Source organism: Aedes albopictus, chromosome 3, assembly GCF_035046485.1.
Source record: "Aedes albopictus strain Foshan chromosome 3, AalbF5, whole genome shotgun sequence".
Classification (NCBI taxonomy): domain Eukaryota; kingdom Metazoa; phylum Arthropoda; class Insecta; order Diptera; family Culicidae; genus Aedes; species Aedes albopictus.
The window spans coordinates 351,750,181-351,768,362 of NC_085138.1; the positions used below are offsets into that span (position 1 = coordinate 351,750,181).

General features: G+C 38.7%; 1 protein-coding gene and 1 long non-coding RNA gene across 3 annotated transcripts in view; one reads left to right on the forward strand and one right to left on the reverse strand.

Moving 5' to 3' along the window:
- The window catches only part of LOC109432682 (growth factor receptor-bound protein 2), a 56,173-nt gene extending 40,851 nt beyond the window's left edge, over positions 1–15,322 (forward strand). The window contains exon 5 of the mRNA XM_062855348.1: positions 14,889–15,322. Within this exon, the coding sequence (XP_062711332.1) occupies positions 14,889–15,062 (174 nt within the window). The 3' untranslated portion in view covers positions 15,063–15,322. The remainder of the gene's footprint in view (positions 1–14,888) is intronic.
- A 1,683-nt stretch (positions 15,323–17,005) lies between these two features.
- LOC134289432 (uncharacterized) lies at positions 17,006–17,724 on the reverse strand. 2 transcript variants are annotated; one of them, XR_009998519.1, is made up of 2 exons: positions 17,237–17,724; positions 17,006–17,171 (listed from the first exon to the last, which is right to left on the reverse strand). It is a non-coding gene; the product is annotated as an uncharacterized LOC134289432 (long non-coding RNA). The 2 variants fall into 2 exon arrangements; XR_009998518.1 differs by having other exon boundaries at positions 17,006–17,176.
- Positions 17,725–18,182: the final 458 nt, after the last annotated feature.

The window sequence follows — 18,182 nt, forward strand, 5'->3', positions numbered from 1 at the left end:
TATTTCTTAGTCCTTAGGGTAATATCAACCATTTTTTTTATGTCAGCTGTAGGGCACCATCACTTTTGACGAATCCAAGACAAACTATCAACAAACATAAACTATCAATAAACAATTAATTTCTGGTGATTATCAAACGAGAACTGCTCTAGTGATGTAGATAAACTCAAATGATTTCCAACATACTTTCTTAATGAAATCAATGGAATAAGTCGTAGGAGAGCCTACGAGAGTGACAATTTTCTTCATGAGTGGAGTGTGGCAATAGAAATCGTCTCAACTGAACGCCATGTTAAATTATTATTGTAGCAAAGGCATGCTAAGCATTCACTTTTTCTTGAAAACGCATTTCCTTAACGCTCGTTTTTTTCTTTGGTTTCTTATATCTTCTTCTTTGCTTGCTGGCTCTGGGCAGCTTAAATTAGAATCTTTGTTCGCATGGCCAAACATGGTTACTCTAGCAACTATGAGGGAAAGGAATCTCGAATTATTTCACTTCAATAATTGCCGTGCAGATCATATTGTATTTTTTACGAATAATCAGACTTTGGCGACGAAATTGAACTCGCCCTAATATGGTACTAACCTAACATTTATGACACATTTTCGCCTTCTTTCCCCGTTTCAGGCGAAACCAGCTGATTTTGTTATGAAAACATAAACAGCTGGTAGCCGAGAACAATAAGGATGAACGTAAACATCGGTGAACCAGCTGGTTTTGTTGTGTAAACATGACCAGCTGGTGGACCGAGAACAAAAGACCTTAATGGTAAACATTGAGACGGCCGGCGAAAACTGTCACATTATCGGGCGAGTTGCAAAAACCCTGCGACTGAGATTGACAGCGAAATCGAAAGCGAAATATGAGTACGACGAAATTTATCGCATCAAAGTCTAAGTCGAAAAAAAAAATCGCAATAGCAATTCAGCGAAAAAAAAATTAACGTTGGTATGTGGGTACTTAAGCTGCTGAACTGTACCATTCGCTAAATGAGAGAATGTCTTTCAATATACCAGTTGCACTAGCCATCCTGGACTAGTGGAATGTTAGATTATTCAACTAGAATAATCATCATGCTGGTCTATCTGACCCAGCGTATATAAAATAAGCATGGTGTTCCACCTAACACACCAATCACCCTGGTCATCCTGAGCCAGTGAACGTTATTCACATAATTCACATCATGCTGGTCATCCCGATTCAGCGCAAATCACAAATGTTTTTAACTCGGTATGTGTAGAACGGTGTTTGATTGGGCACGACAATCTACTATCCATCCTTACTCAGTGAAAATCGGACTATTCAACTAGAATAATCATCATGCTGGTCCACCTGATCCAGCGAATACCAAATACCGTACCGGTTTTCTATTGGGCACAACAAATCTGTTTGCCTTCTTTACTTAGTGAAATATTTGATTATTCAACAAGAATAATCATCATGCTGGACCACCTGATCCAGCGAAAGCCAAAAAAACAGTTAACATTTAGATTATTCAACCAGAATAATCATCATGCTGATCATCCCGATTCAGCGCAATCTAGAGCGGTGCTCGCTTCGTTTAATAGCTATATAAAACTACTGGAATGTTAGATTATTCAACAAGAATAATCGTCATGCTGGTCCATTGATCCAGCGAATATAAAATAGCGGTTCTGCCGAAAGATTCCATGGATTTCCAAAGCAAGCACAAAAGAAGACTTTTCGTATTGCAAGCGACGCTAAATACATTCTACTTTAACTTCGTTCAGTTGAGACCATCACTATGAATGTAAAAAAAGACCATTTATTTTACCACATCATACACCATATAATTCAACGATAATTTAAATCATTGACTTGTTGAAAATCTCGATCTTGAAAAGTGAAATAATATATTACTCATCTGGAATGCACAATTGTATGAATACACTAAAACCTTTTGAAAAATGATAACCTATTAAAAATGATTCCTATTAACTTCAAGAATACCGTATAAAATCTAGAATTCGAAGCAAAAAATTACCTTTCAAAGTATTAGACTAAATTAACTCAACAACAATTCAGTCGATCTTCCCAGGCACGTAAAAATGTTTGAATATGAATGAAAATGTTTGGTCGTTCTTTAGAAAACTGATAATATATTCACTCCAATTGTTTTTCCCCTGTAGAAAAGATTGAAAGAAAACCAGAGTTGTAAATGTCAAACACTTGTCTTTTTCCTAAAATTTTCCGTTATGTCTTGCTTCTATGCACGTTTACAATGCTCCCAAGCATTTAACAAATTTCAATTTCCTTTAATTTAAATAGTTTAAGGATAAGATGCTTATAACTCATTCTTTGGCACCTAACCTAAATATGGGGATCATTCACTTCGCATCGCAACGCGACTGTACTGTATAAGAAAAAAATCTAACCTAAAAAAAAAAATCGCGTGCATCCTAGAGCACTTCTTTCCACTCCATTTCAGTTTAACACTGACCTGTAATGTCCGGTAAGTCCGTATCCGGGGTTCCGGCTGATTCACGAAGCAGGAAAAGTTCACTCACGGGTCTCCAATTTCCACAGCTCCAAAAAGGCAGCAGCAGCTTCCGTTTTTCACCACCTTTCATTTACACTCGCGACTAGCAAAAATCCACTACAACGCACTGCGGAAAAACGTTATTTTCTTCACAAATCAATGGACTAATTTATCACTAAGCATTGCCCCCCGCTTACGAGTAAAGCGAACTGAAACTGAAAGTGGCGGAAATTTTACTCCTGGAAGGAACGCCAAATGTGGAATTCCGCCATTTGCTGTTCGCACTCGTAAGCGGAGGGCTTGCTTTACAACCTGCTCGCTTGACTGTCGGGCGACGAAAGAGGCCGAGCTTCGATGCGGTGCTTGCTCGACGAAAGCGTTTGCCGACTGAGCCGATCGTTGATCGATGTCGATTTACGTATTGTCAAACTCAAGTGGTGCAGGGGTGGGACACTGCGGCGTTACTACCACACAATTACAGCTTTTGAAAACATTTTGAGAAATTGTTTTAGCAAACTAGCGTTACCTTTTAGCGAAATCTCGCATTAAACGGAGCATCAACTGTAAACTCTTTATCTACTAAACAACTATGTCGGAGAACTATCGTGCCAAGTAATCAGGATCAGAATTTTGAACTATAAGGCTCTCCGTCAGTTAGTATTTGATCTATCAAAAAACTTTGCTAAACTCACTATCTTTCCAAGTACAGTGTTCAGGATGCAGAGAAATACGAGAGTTTACATGCTCACCAGCACCGCCTATCGGTGGAATTTTGAATTAAACGTCCAGTTATCTTCGAATGAATGTAATCAGTTTCGTACCTTTTAATTCCGCCCTAGAAAAGTGTGACAGTAGGTGTATTGGGTATAGGAAAAGTGCGTGACAGAGGGGGGAGGGGGTCTAGGAATCTCGAATAACGATGGACGTAATATTTGAATATTCCCTAACAATAGTAGCGGTAGGATTTTGGTATATAAGCGGGGTGAATGCGATGACTTCTTCAGTGGATAACTGACACTGAGGAAGATTACAAGTGGTAGTCGAAATATGCGTATCTGTCAAAGGATAAGCAAAATAGGGCGGAATTAAAAGGAACGAAACTGATTACACTCATTTGAAGAGGGTATTCTGCTTAGAGGGTTCGAAAAGTCGGTACAAGGTCCAGTTATCTGTCAGCTTTCTGTGTGAAAAGGATTCTAAGATAAGCAAGTTGAAATGGATGGGGCAAAATAAAACGCGAAGTTTTGAAATAGTTATCAAAAATTTTCTTTCGTTAAAAGATTGTTTGAATCAAAAACTATGTGTTCAAGCTTTTCATCATCATTGGAGAACATCATGTTTTTTTTTTTTTTTAATAATCTTAGTATCTCAATCAATTTTTACATTCTTCAACTTAATCTAGGTGTTCTGTGTATTATAACACACTATCATCCTAATTGGGTGAAATAAATTTAAGCTATTATCAATACTAATTAATAACATATTACATTTCATTTGCTGTTGCAGTTAAGATTTTTTGAAGGCTTTATTTTTCACCTGCGTGTCAGAAATACATTTTTTCAACTTATCCTAACCCTAACCTAACTTAAACTAATTATACAAAGAACTAATCGTAGCAATAGAAGACTGCAACGATTTTTGACGAAAGTTGGCAATGATTTTAGTTGACATCTGTTCCAATGTTTCAAAATTAGAAATTTGATGCAACTCATTAGTGCTATACCAGGGAGGCAACTTCAGAATCATTTTCAAAATTTTATTTTGAATCCTCTGAAGTTGCTTCTTTCTGGTATTGCAACAGCTCGACCATATTGGGACAGCGTACAGCATGGCCGGTCTGAAAATTTGTTTATAAATCAAAAACTTGTTTTTGCGACAAAGTTTTGATTTTCTATTAATAAGTGGGTATAAACACTTAATGTATTTATTGCACTTAGTTTGAATACTTTCTATGTGGTTTTTAAAAGTTAAGTTTTTATCTAGTAAGAGCCCTAGATACTTAACTTCTTCCGACCAATTTATTGGAGTTCCCCTCATAGTGACAATATGTCTACTTGAGGGTTTCAAATAAAGAGTCCTTGGCTTATGTAGGAATATGACAAGTTGAGTTTTGGAAGCATTTGGAGAAATCTTCCATTTTTGCAAATAAGAAGAAAAAATATCTAAACTTTTTTGCAATCTACTACAAATGACACGCAAACTTCGCCCCTTGGCTGAGATACCTGTGTCATCTGCAAATAACGATTTTTGACATCCCTGTGGCAAATCAGGTAAGTCGGAGGTAAAAATATTGTATAAGATTGGTCCCAGTATGCTGCCTTGTGGAACACCAGCTCTTACAGGTAATCTATCTGACTTGGAATTTTGATTGTTCACCTGAAGTGTTCGATCCGATAAATAGTTTTGAATAATTTTAATAATATATAGTGTAAAATTAAAATGTTTCAATTTTACGATCAAGCCTTCGTGCCAAACACTATCGAATGCTTTTCTATGTCAAGAAGTGCTTCACCAGTGGAGTAACCTTCAGATTTATTGAAACGTATGAAATTCGTTACCCGTAAAAGTTGATGAGTAGTCGAATGACCATGGCGGAATCCGAACTGCTCATTGGCAAAAATAGAATTTTCATCAATATGAATCATCATTCTATTTAAAATAAGTTTTTCAAAAAGTTTACTGATAGATGACAGTAAGCTAATTGGACGATATCTAGAAGCTTCGGCAAGATTTTTGTCAGGCTTCAAAATTGGAACAACTTTAGCATTTTTCCATTTTTCAACTGAAAACATTTGTTAAATAAACTGAAAATATGCTAACTGAAAACATTTGTTAATAAATATGCTAACTGAAAACATTTGTTAAATGACAAGCAACATTCTGGAAGTTTTTTGATGAGAATATAGAAAATTCCGGAGCTTTCATATTCTTAAACTTCTTTATAATAGATCTCACTTCATCCAAATCAGTGCCCAATGAATTGTCGAAAATGTTCTCATGATTGAGAATGTTTTCGAATTCGCGGGCAACCTGATGCTCTATTGGACTAGTGAGACCTATACTGAAATTATGCGCACTTTCAAACTGTTTGGCAAGTTTTTCTGCTTTTTCAGAATTAAATAATAATATTTTGTTATCCTCTTTCAGCGCAGGAATAGGCTTCTGAGGCTTTTTCAAAATTTTTGTCAATTTCCAAAACGGCTTAGAGCCGGGGTTTAATTGAGAAACTTTATTTGCAAAATTTTTGTTTCTCAATTCGGTGAAACGTTTTTTAATTTCCTTCTGAAGATCCTGCCAGATTACTTTCAAAGCAGGATCTCGAGTTCGTTGGAATTGTCTTCTTCTCACGTTTTTAAGACGGATCAGAAGTTTCAGATCGTCATCAATAATAACTGAGTCGAATTTGACTTCACACTTTGGTATTGATGCGCTTCTAGCTTCGACTATAGTACTAGTCAAAGTTTCGAGGGCATTGTTAATATCAAAATGTGTTTCCAATGAAACTTTAACATCTAAATGGCTATCGATGTACATATGCTTTATATGTATCCCAGTCAGCTCTGTGATAATTGAAAGTAGAGCTGATGGGATTAAAAATCGCTTCATGGGAAATTTGAAATGTTACAGGAAGATGGTCAGAATCAAAGTCAGCATGAGTAATCAATTGGCTACAATGCTGACTTGAGTCAGTTAAGACCAAATCAATTGTTGAGGGATTTCTAGCAGAAGAAAAACAAGTGGGGCTATCGGGATATAGAATGGAAAAATATCCTGAAGAGCACTGATCAAATAAAATCCTGCCGTTTGAATTGGACTGAAGATTATTCCACGAGCGGTGTTTCGCATTAAAATCACCAATTATGAAAAATTTGGGCCTGTTGCGAGTTAATTTTCGCAAATCAGATTTAAGAAAATCTATTTGCTGGCCAGTGCATTGAAAAGGTAAGTAGGCCGCAATGAAAGTATGTTTACCAAAGTTTGTTTCAACAGAAACACCCAAAGTTTCAAAAACTTTGGTTTCGAATGATGAAAAAATTTGGTGCTTGATGCGCCTGTCAACGATGATAGCAACTCCACCACATGCTCCATCTAGGCGATCATTTCTATAAATAAAATAGTTTGGGTTTCGTTTGATTGAAGACCCAGGTTTTAGATAAGTTTCAGTAATAACTGCAATATGCACATTAAAAAATGGAATAGCTCATCCTCTTTGCCATTTAGAGAACGAGCATTCCAATTTAAAATGTTCAAAAATTTACTTGGATCCATTACCAAAACGTAATCCAATTACTATTTTATTTGTAAATTTTACTCCAACCTGAACCGCTTCAGCCATAGTTTGAGTTTTGAACATTGCATCAATCGTTTGTTGCAATTGTTCAGATAAAAAGTCAAAATCGGAAGCAGACATGCCTGAATCACGTGCATTTTCCGAATTTGATGTTTGGTGATAGAAATTATTTGAATTTTGCTTACCCGCAGCCACATGGGCATAGGTAGCTCGATTCGTTTGAACAAAATTAGAAATATTACTCACTCCACTGCTGGAGGGTAGATTATTCGCTCTAAGGTTTGTTTGGTGGTTAACTACCTCCGGCGAATAGGTACGAGCGGTATGAAAATTATTCAACAGATCGTTGATGGAAGAATTTGTGTTGTTAGAAATTCTACCTGCAGAGTTTCGGGTACGACTAGCGTTCCCATTCATCTGCCGGGCACGTGATTCGACAACTTTTTTGCGGATAGGGCAATCCCAAAAGTTTGACTTATGGTTGCCACCGCAATTCGTACATTTGAACTTTCTGGTATCTTCCCTTACCGGACAGTCGTCCTTGGCGTGAGAAGAACCTCCACAAATCATGCATTTAGCATCCATGTGGCAATGTTTCGTTCCGTGCCCCCAACCTTGGCACTGACGGCACTGAGTTGGGTTCTGGAAATTTCCCCCAGGCTTACGAAAATGTTCCCATGTCACTTGGACAAGAAACATTTTCTTCGCCTTTTCTAAATATTTCAAGTTATTTAGATCACTTTTGTTGAAGTGAACTAAATAAAATTCTTGAGAGATACCCTGCCGAGGATTCTCAGAGCGGGTTCTCTTTTTCATTTTTATTACTTGGACTGGAGTGAATCCAAGTAATAAGTTGAGTTCAGTTTTGATCTCTTCAGGTGATTTGTCATCACTAGAGAGACCTTTTAATACGACTTTGAACAAGCGTGCAGACCTGTCATCGTATGTGAAAAATTTATGCTTCTTCTCAGTAAGCTACTTGAGAAGAAGATCCCGATCTTTCAGGGTTTCCGGCAATACGCGGCAGTCTCCTTTCCTGGCAATTTGGAAGGAAACCTTGATTCCCCTTATGGAGTTCAAGATCTCCTGCCTAAAACCAGCAAATTCACAGACGCTGACCACAATTGGCGGCACCCGTTGTTTTTTAGCAGAAATTGAAGTATCTGGGCTAGAGGCATCCTCAATTTGCTGTTCCGAAAAATTGTTCAGCGTTTCATAAGGATTACTCATTTCAACGAAATTTTCATCCGAAACAATTGTTTTAGTAGAAGGAAGCGGAGAAGCTGAAAGTTCTCCTTTCCTTCTAACTTTGCCGCGTTTAGCGACAGTTTTGAAACCGACTTTTTTGGAAGGAAGCGGTGAATTCAAGGATTCACCCTTCCTTTTGTTCGATGATGCAACCATGATTTAATTAGAAGCGACCTTCCAGGAGGTTTTTTCCCTAATCGGTGTCCAAGTAGGATTACCACCGTTTCACGGAATTTGACTTCCGTAAACGGGTCCAACGAATAATCGAAGGCACGGGTCCAGGCAAGGATCGGAAAGGAATCAGTAGGTATAAATTTAGCGCTGAAAAGTGCTATTGTGGGTAGTACTGAGAAGTACTGTTGAATTGCTTTAGGTAGTAAAACTTCCTGCAGCAGAGAGAGCTTACGTCCGCACAGCACAAGAGTACGATGCGAACTGGAGAACATCATGTTAACCCGCTGTTTTATCTTGCTCCACCCGTTCCAACTTGCCCCGGTGTATCTTATGAAAGTTTTAGGCTAGCTAGTGCCACCTATCGGTTGTAGAAATCGGAATATGTCAGGTCACCTCGTGGTGGCCCTTGACATCCCAAGTAGAGGTGTGCGCCGCCGCCGATTTTTGGTTCACGCCGCCGCCGCCGATTATTTTTCGGCACGCCGCCGCTTACGCCGCCGAACTCCAATTTTCTACGCCGATCTCAAAAACGCATTGAAAAATTATATCAAGCATAATTTTTCAAATCGACGTATCTAACTTTTTCACTGATCTGAGTAAATTCATGGTCAATGTTGACGACCATTTCACTAAAATAGTTTTTTATAAAAAGACTTTTCATAAGTTTTTTCGTGCTTAACATCACCAGGGATATTGCACGCACTAGGTAAAGAACAAAACCTACTCATTCCATATCATTTTCACAATGAATTTTGACAAAAATACACATACACCGGGTTGGTTCGAGATACGTCATGCCAGATACGTCGCTTTTGTATGGTGCCAGTTTGGTGTATCTGTTACTTTTGATTTTGGCTAGATACGTCGTTTGGTTTTCTCATATATCAAAACGGTGTATCTATCAGTAAAGTTGTAAACATCAAAATAGTTAGATACGTCGTTTCGGAAAATATGCTTAGTTAAACAAATTAAGCAATAAATCATCAAACTGTGATGTGGATTCTTCAATTTGCTTTATGAATCGTGCATGCAGCAGTAAACCCGGATTTGTTTACATTCTCGAGTTACGTCGGATTGAAAAGTTATGCTTGATATTGTTTCTTGATTTATTTCATTACAATATTTCAAGCAATTCATTGGAGTCATCTGCATACATATCATTTGTAAGGTTGTTTTCAGCGGTGGTCCATTCTTATGGTCCAAATTTACAACAGTTCTAAAAATTTGAAATGCTAAAAATAGATCAAATTACGCTCAATTCCACCGGTAGTTGTTTTAAATTCTAAACTTCGCATGTCGCGTCATCGATGTTTTGAAATTGAAAAAGTTTGTCCATTGAATTAAATCGAGTTCACAAAGATACTGGGGGTTCCAGAAGGCTGCAGGAAGAATCTTCGGATTCCGAAGATTGAAGAAAATGCTAATGATTCTAAAATATATGTTTTTGTCGTTTTCATCTCCAGAAGAGATGAAATTTCTCCAGCTACTCTTTTGAGGATTCTTCCAGCACTTTCGCCAAGAATTCCGCTAGGAGTTCCTCCGGGAACTCTAGAAGGTTCTTCTGGAATTCTGAGAGTTTCCTCCGAGACATCCTCTAGAAGTTTCTCCGGGCATTGCAGAAGTTTCACTGGGACTTTTTGTAGTACTTCCTCTAGAAATTCCTGTAAAAGTGACTCCGGGTATTATTTTAGGAGATCCTCCGGCAAATTCTTCCTGGGAAGTCCTTTAGGAGTTTGTGCGGCACTTCCTCAAGGAACACCTCCGGCAATTCCTCCTCGAGTTCTTCAGCGAGTTCATCCAGGAATTCCTTTACAAATTTCTACAGGAATTTCTTCGAGAGTTCATAGAATTTGCACTGGAAATACCAGAAATTTACTCCGGTGATTCCACTAGAAGTTCTTTGGGGAATTCTTCTGTGAGTTCTTCCGGCAATTTCTGTAGCAGTTCCTCCTGGAATTCTTCCAGAAGTATCTTTAAGAGTTCTTCTTGAAATTCTTCCAGAGGTTTCTCCGGAATGTTGTAGAAGTTCCTGTGGGAATTTCTCTAAGATTTCCTCCAGGAATTCTTCCGGGAATTGCTCTACGAGTTCCTTGAGGGATTCCTTAACGATTTTTTTTTCGGGAATTGTATACTAAGAGTTTCACCGTGACTGTCTCTAGAAGTTCTCCCGGGAACTCGTCTGGGAGTACTTCTGGGAATTCGAATATCTTCGGGAACACCTTTACGAGTTTCACCGGAGGTTCCCCAGGCAAGTTCACTATGAGTTGCTCTACAAGTTTTATCTAGAAGTTGCACTGGGTATGCCGGAGTATCCTCCGAGAATTCCTTTAAGAATTCTCCTGACGTTCCTCTAGAAGTGTTTCCGGAAATTCCTGTATAGTTCTTTAGGAGTTCCTCCGGAAATTCCTCTAAGGAGTTCCTTCAAGATATCTTCAAGATAACATCCAGTAGTTTCCATGAACGCTCCTCTAGGAGTTCTCCCAGCAATTTCTCTAAAAGTATCTCGGGGAATTTCTCTAGAAGTTCTTCCGGGAATTTCTTCATGAATTTCCTGGGAATTCTTCTAAGAGTTCCATCGAGAATTTCCCTACAACTTATCTCAGGAATTTATGTGGGAGTTCATCCGGGATTTTTTTAGGAGTACCTCCGGGAACTCCTTCACGAGTTCCCCTACGACCTCCTCTATGAGTTCCTCAGGGAATTTCTTTAAAAAAATTCTTCGGGAATTGCTCATGAAATTCTCCCGGGAGTTCATTTAAGAGTTCGTCCGGGAACTTATCTAGGAATAACTCTGGTAGTTTCTCTACGAGTTCTTCCTTGAATTCCTGTCCGAATTTCTTCGGCAATTTCTCTAGGAGTACCTCCACAAATTCCTCCGAAAGCTCCTCCGGCAATTTATTTACTAGTTCCTCTAAAAGTATTTCTGGGAGTTGCACATGGAATGACCAGAGTTTCCTCCGAGAATTCCTCTATGAGTTCCTCCGGTAGTTCCTCTAAGAATTCCTCAGGAAATTCCTCTAGGAGTTCTTCCGTGAATTCCGCCGCCGCCGCCGGCCAAACAATTGCAAAATTCCGCCGCCGACCGATTTCAAATCGGCGCACACCTCTAATCCCAAGTAACTTTGCTGTAGGCAACCATAGGGTATGTGTTCCATCATCAATCTCACGCTCCCATATTCATCCTATTCGAAAACAAGCGATTACGGCACCGATTGATTCCGTTCTTTTTGTTTTCATGGGTGCTCACTTCTAACAAAACATACAAAAATAGGAAACAAAACAAACAGCGCTTCAATCCTTTGTTTTTCGTAGGATGAAAATGGGAGCCACATGCTTAAGAAGGGAACCAATACCCTATTTATTTATTTATATTTGATTTGATCCATCTGACATAAAAATTGTCTTAATGAATATAAACTTAAAAACATACTTAAAACATAAACAGCACAAAGTTAATTACGTCTAAAATATTCTATAAAACGGTTACACAGCGTCGAAGTTTGTATATTGAAGTCGAAGATAGGAAAAACTTGGCTGAATTTCATTGTCATGTGTCTAGTCGGATCATGTTGCCCGTATAAAGTATTTGAGCTACCGAGACTAACGAAACTCCTGTTACGCAGGGGCCGCTCAGGGGCGTAGATATCGATGTTTGCCAATATGTTATGCGAATCGATTTCACCTTTGAGCAATTTTGCAACAAAAGTGGCTTGCGACGCACAACGCCGGTCCTCCAGAGTATCGATCCCCAATAAACGACAGCGTATGGAGGCAGGTTTTCCGGATCACGCCAGGGAAGATTTCTCAGGGCATATCGCACGAATTTCTTCTGCACAGATTCAATTCGAGTTATCCAGCTTATGTGAAATGGACACCATACCACAGCAGCAAATTCCAGAATGGAACGTACCAGAGCACAGTACAATGACTTCAAGCACAGTGTGTCTCTGAATCCTTGGCTCATCTTAAGAACAAAACCAAGCTGCTTGTTTGCTCTCGAGACGATGTCGTTATAATGCACGTTGAATGTCAGCTCTTCGTCTAACAGAACACCCAGATCACGGACACATTGCATTCGTTTTTGTTTGGCTCCGCACAGTGTATATGGGAAACGAATTGGATGTCGCTTCCTACTGAACGATATAACATGGCACTTCTCTACACTCAACGTCAAACAGTTTCTTGAGCACCACGATTCGAAGGTATTTAGTAACACCTGCAGGCAATGACAATCGTTCAATCCACTAACAACGATGTATACTTTGGCGTCATCGGCATAAAAGAGTCTGGTCCCTGGAGGAAGAATGAGAGATGCATCGTTGACGAAAAGCGAAAACAGTAGTGGTCCAAGGTTGCTCCCTTGTGGCACTCCGGATAGATTTGTGAACGGCCTCGATTCGTACGTCCCGATCTTCACACACAGCGATCGTCTGGTAAGGTATGATTCGATTGCTGGATCATCAAGGTCTACAAAGTAATAACAGATAATTCTCATGTGTTGTACAAAGTGCCTACAACAACGCGATGAACCTAAGATTAAACGCAAATAGTGACGATCATGATAAAAATTTTGCTTCGGAGACAGCATGACTAGGGTGACTGGAGGTTTGGTTATGCACCATGGGACTAAGAGGGTTAAATGAGAGTTTCCTCAGGGTGATTCTTGGAGTATTACTTATCCTACAGGTCCATGGAGCATAGTTCTGTAGAGAAGTAGCTTTCAAAGCTGTTGTAGGACCTCCAAGAACTTCCCAGGTAAAGGCCTGAAGATCTACAAGCGTAATCAACAGTTTATTGTTACATTACTGATGCGGTGTAACATCCTCTAGATCTAGGTTCATGGAGCATAGTTCTGTAGAGTGTAGAGCACTATTTTCCAAAGATAAGTAATCTAGGTCATCCATGAACTTCCGTGAGTAAAGGCCTGAAAATCTACAGGCGTAACGTTCCACGTTCTGCCGGATTCCTTACTGTAGTTATTACCGCCCGTGCTGCGTTTGACCATCGCCAGTTGATGGTCGGAGTCGATGTTAGCGCCACGATAGGTCCTGACGTCGATGATGTCTGACAAGTGCCGTCCGTCAATCAAATCGTGGTCGATTTGCGATTTGTGCCGATTGCCTGTTAATAAAAAAAATCAAACATATCGTCCTTATAATTTATAGGGAGCTTAAAAAATACCAACAGCCATAAAATGTCTTACTTTCATAGGGAAAATGTACACATATGAATTGGTGAGCTCCAGATCCGGATTTAAGGGGGGGCCAGGGGGGCCGGGGCCCCGGGCCCCCACATTTCAGGGGCCCCCACAAAATCTCACTTCACGAATAAAAATGTGAACAAGTGAAACAATAAAGGAAAAGTAGGTCAAGAAATTTCTCTTGAATGTGTTTTTTATCATAAGAGCTTCAAATTACTGTCAATTGGCAAGTATACCGATAAGGCCTCAATTTTCCCAAGAAAATTGTAAGAATTTATTTTGGGATTTAGTACACTTTTTGGAAATCCAGGGTTTAATTTTACAAAGCAACATACGCGCCAATTTATGATGTAGTTAGGGGGAAAGGCCCCATAGAAACCAATGTCATTTGAATAAAATCGAAGCAGTTAATCAAAATCAGACAAACTAGTACATTTTGCTTGGCAATCTTACTATTTAAATAAAATTTCAGAACTGCTGAAACAATTTTACAAATTGATTTAATTCGGTCCGATTTTTTTTAGAGAAGATAGGTAATGATTGATTTCCTGAGAAATTTTCTTTCTGGATGAAGGGTGTAAATTAGTTGAAAATTCAAAAACTTTCGCATTTTTTACTGAAATTCGTTTGCGATCTCCGTCAAAAATTTTCTAGAAATTTGACAGGAAATTGTATAAGAAATAAGTCATACATTAAATCGAAAACTTATCAAAGATTTCCGAAAAAAAAACTTCAATAGTTTGTAATAGGGTTTACATTGCTACATGAAGTTTCGCCAGAAAAATGTTGTCTGGCAGGAATTCCATTAGTTCCGAAGCTTATGCTCCGAACTTCAACGAAGAAGTCATGATAGTCCATCAGCAAATTTTCCGAAAACTGCTCCAAGTATTTCGCTTCAAATTATCTTCGGTGCTTGCGCTACAGTTTGTCATCGAAATTTTCGTAGACTTCAGCTTTAAAGTTAACTGAAGACCTCTTCAAATATTCCGACTAAATTCATTTTATGATGCTGATGCCACGAACACACTCGCGAAAAGTGCGTTTTACTTTTCATAATTTCGAGAACGATATGACTAGAAATTCAAAACTCAACGTTGTTATGTATTAAATGAAGTAGGCACCTAAACGATTTCTTGTTATGCTAATTGTCCTAGATTTAAATTCTTCTTCAACGAGATTATCACTTTTTTTAAGAACTATTAATATTTTATCAAGATTTGTGAGCAAAAATTAATTCTCAAAATCAAGGGGCCCCCACAACACTGTGGCCCCGGGCCCCCACATTTGTAAATCCGGCCCTGGTGAGCTCATTTCATGCTATTTGGTTTTGTAAACTGAATACAAAGACCTAATTATATTGTACATTGGTATTAGGTTTTGTATATTTTTTTTAGAACTTTAGGCATATCTTGTTTGTTTAGTATATATTTCTGATTTGCTTTTCAATGCGAATTATGTCATTATTTTTCCACAGATGTTGGTGCAAGCTCTGTACGACTTCGTTGCGCAGGAGTCCGGTGAGCTGGACTTCCGGCGAGGGGACGTCATCACGGTAACGGATCGCTCCGACGAGCACTGGTGGAACGGCGAAATCGGCAACCGGAAAGGACTATTCCCAGCAATATACGTGGCGCCCTACCATTCATAAGATAAGAAGTATTTTTATTATTTTTTTTGCTATATAAATATTATATATTTTTAATGTTTAATAACCGGGGGGGAAAGTCGAATCGAACGCGCGAGAAGGGGAAACAAATGGAGGGGGAAACGTGGGAAACCGAACCGAAAGAAACCGGAAGCCAATAAGAACGCGATGCGACGAGATCAAGAGTGGATGAGTGGAAAGAGAACGAAAGTCAGTGCGCGCGGAAACAAAAAGAGCGAAGCCAGAGAACCGATGTACATTGATTGACACATACAGACACACACACCTATACATTATGACAAAAGAAGAGAGAAAGAGAGAGAGATAATCCCTTCTTCCTAATCAGCTTGAAGAAGTAACTTGCCGGACATTTGAAATGGTTAGTTTGGGAAGGTTCAAATATTACGTCCATCGTTTTTCGGGATTTCTAGACCCCCCTCCCCCCTCTGTCACGCTATTTGCCTATTTCAAATACATGTACTGTCACACTTTTCTAGACCCCCCCCCCCCCTCCCCCAAAATATGGACGTAATTTTTGAACGTTCCCTTTGGGCAAAACTGGCGGAAGATACACGCGAAATCAAAAGGAATCAGATTCAGGTGTTTTACTAAAACTAGGTTTGCACGTGGCGAGAGTGCTGCATCTCGACATTCAATCAACACCAGAATAAATAGAAAACCCAACCCACACTACTAGGAAGATAACCGGAGATAATCGTGAGTGTGAATCAAAGTGGAAAAACATTTCAAATGCAAAAAGTTACGGACGATGTGTAGTTTTGTTTATATAGATATTTTCTGTTTTTTGTCTCGTAAAAGTAGTCTCGTTTTTTATGAACTTCTTCCTTTTCGTTTTGTAATTAATCCTAAATGTAGGCAACCGTTAGCTGATCTTATAATTACTATTTAAAAAAAGAAAGAAAAAAAAATGTAGGAACAAAATTGGTCAAATTTCGTTTTTAGGCAGAAAGCGCAACTTTTGTCATTATGTGTAATAGCTTGTAAGTGTAAACACAGTCACACAAGAAGAAAAATGTAACTTGTTGTATGGAAAAAAAATCCTTACGCATTAATAGACTTTTCAAACGAGTATCATTCTCAGTTTATCGATTCCTTGCGTCAAGCAAATCCTTATACAAATCCCAATGAATGGCACTTTTCTACTTTGCTATATGGCTGTTTGTCATAAATTATGAATTATACGAAGACCTCTTATCGAAAAGATTTGTAACTCTGACCTCGTCCTATACATAGGGTGCCTCCTGGTGAGCTAAGGCGGTACCTTTGCACAGAAGTATAAGAGTGTGTTGGTGCGCTGCTATCAGTGTCTCTCGATTGCCTAATCTTCTTGATAGAGTGTTCTTCTATTTATGTCAAAACGCTGAATTGCAAATGGAGACAAATTCCATTAATTACACTCGAATTACAGTCCTATTCTTAATAGGGAACAACTAACAAACGAAACACACATTATAACGGATAGATCTACAATAATTTAGAAAACAGGAAACCCCTTTTTAGTACAGTTTTAAGTGAACCGGAGCAGATTATGAAAATAACAAATCCTCAAGAGAATAGAACCGAACCAGACACATACACTGAAAGATATTTCGCTAGGAAAACAACAATTTACACAATTATACACAGACACACATTACCCTCCAATAGTACACTACACGGGGAAACGAAACTACTCAAAATTAGGTATTTTTCACTCAGCTTGACAGCTAAGTACAACCAGTCAAAATTGAGTTATTTCGATATAACTCAAATTTGAGTTATTTCACTGGAACATAAGTTTGGATGAATTTAAGTGTTTCGGGACTACTTAATATTGGTTTAAAATTACTCAAAATCAAGTCCTGTGCTGAAGCTGTTTTTTTCATGAAAATTTCATGATTTTGTTAGGGGTTTCGATCATTTTACAATATAAGAAATGCATACAATAACTAATTTATTCATTTTATTTCGAATCCAAATACAATTCAATAAATACAATCACATTTCACTTGCCACAAATTTCACACTTAATTGTTCCGATCTCGCACGGTGCTCCTCCAAGGTACTTCCGTTGTTGTGAAGATTTTGTTTCCAGAATCGGTATCGGGAATGCTGTTCTGGTAAGAAATCAAGCAGTCAGAAACGCATCGTTAGAAGCACATAATTTTATTACCTACCAATTGAAAATGTTGTAATCCGAGCGACGGCAACAGCAAAGATGATTTTCAGCAGGTCGTTTCAATATTTTCCCGACTGAAATCCATGCACACGTTTCCATCGGTGCCGCCGGTTCGGTCGGGTGTTCTGAAAAATATAGTTGGCGTTATCAGTGGACATAGTTAAAAAGGAGAAAATTGAAAAACTTACCCGGAATGCACGCATCAATTTGATCCAATATGGCGTACGTGATGAATTTTCAGCCAATGCTGAGTACTGCATCAACACTCCCTTTTGGATACTTTGCGAAAATGGGAAGCAAAACAAAAAGCGCTGATGCGTTCAAGTTCCATTTTACTCAAAAGCGAGTAGTTTTGACGTACTTCAGCTTTGAGTGAAAAGTATTGAAGACTGAGAACAAAATAGTATCCAAAACCGTAGTGATAGAAGAGTACCTAATTTTGAGTTCTTTTTATGTCAATTTTGGCTAGTTTCGTTTCCCCGTGTACTAGTGCAGAGAGAAAAAAGTGCAGACAACAAACGGGGCAAAAGGACACCCTTGAGTGTATTGTAGGTGCTTGATATCGTTTCCTGTCTTTTCCGGGAACGCTCTGCTCCTCCCTGCTTGCAGGCGATAGTGTCGGTAAACGACCGGAAAAGAATTACCTAATTACCTACCTTGCATAATTAAGTAGTAAAGAGAGAACAGCAAACAAACAAAACAAAAAAAAGGAGTGCAATGTGCCAAGAGCGATCTGGATCGTCATCCACACACACACACATACATCTTTGCGCGCGCGTAAAAGCCATCGTTAATTAAAAGAAATGAAAACTGAAGACAAAACAAGTCAAAAACAAACAACAATCAAACGAAAATCGAGATCATTGAAACACGCAGAAAGGAACTACCTTTTCACAAGAAAAAAAAACACACACACACAAACAAATAGCAACAACAACAAAACG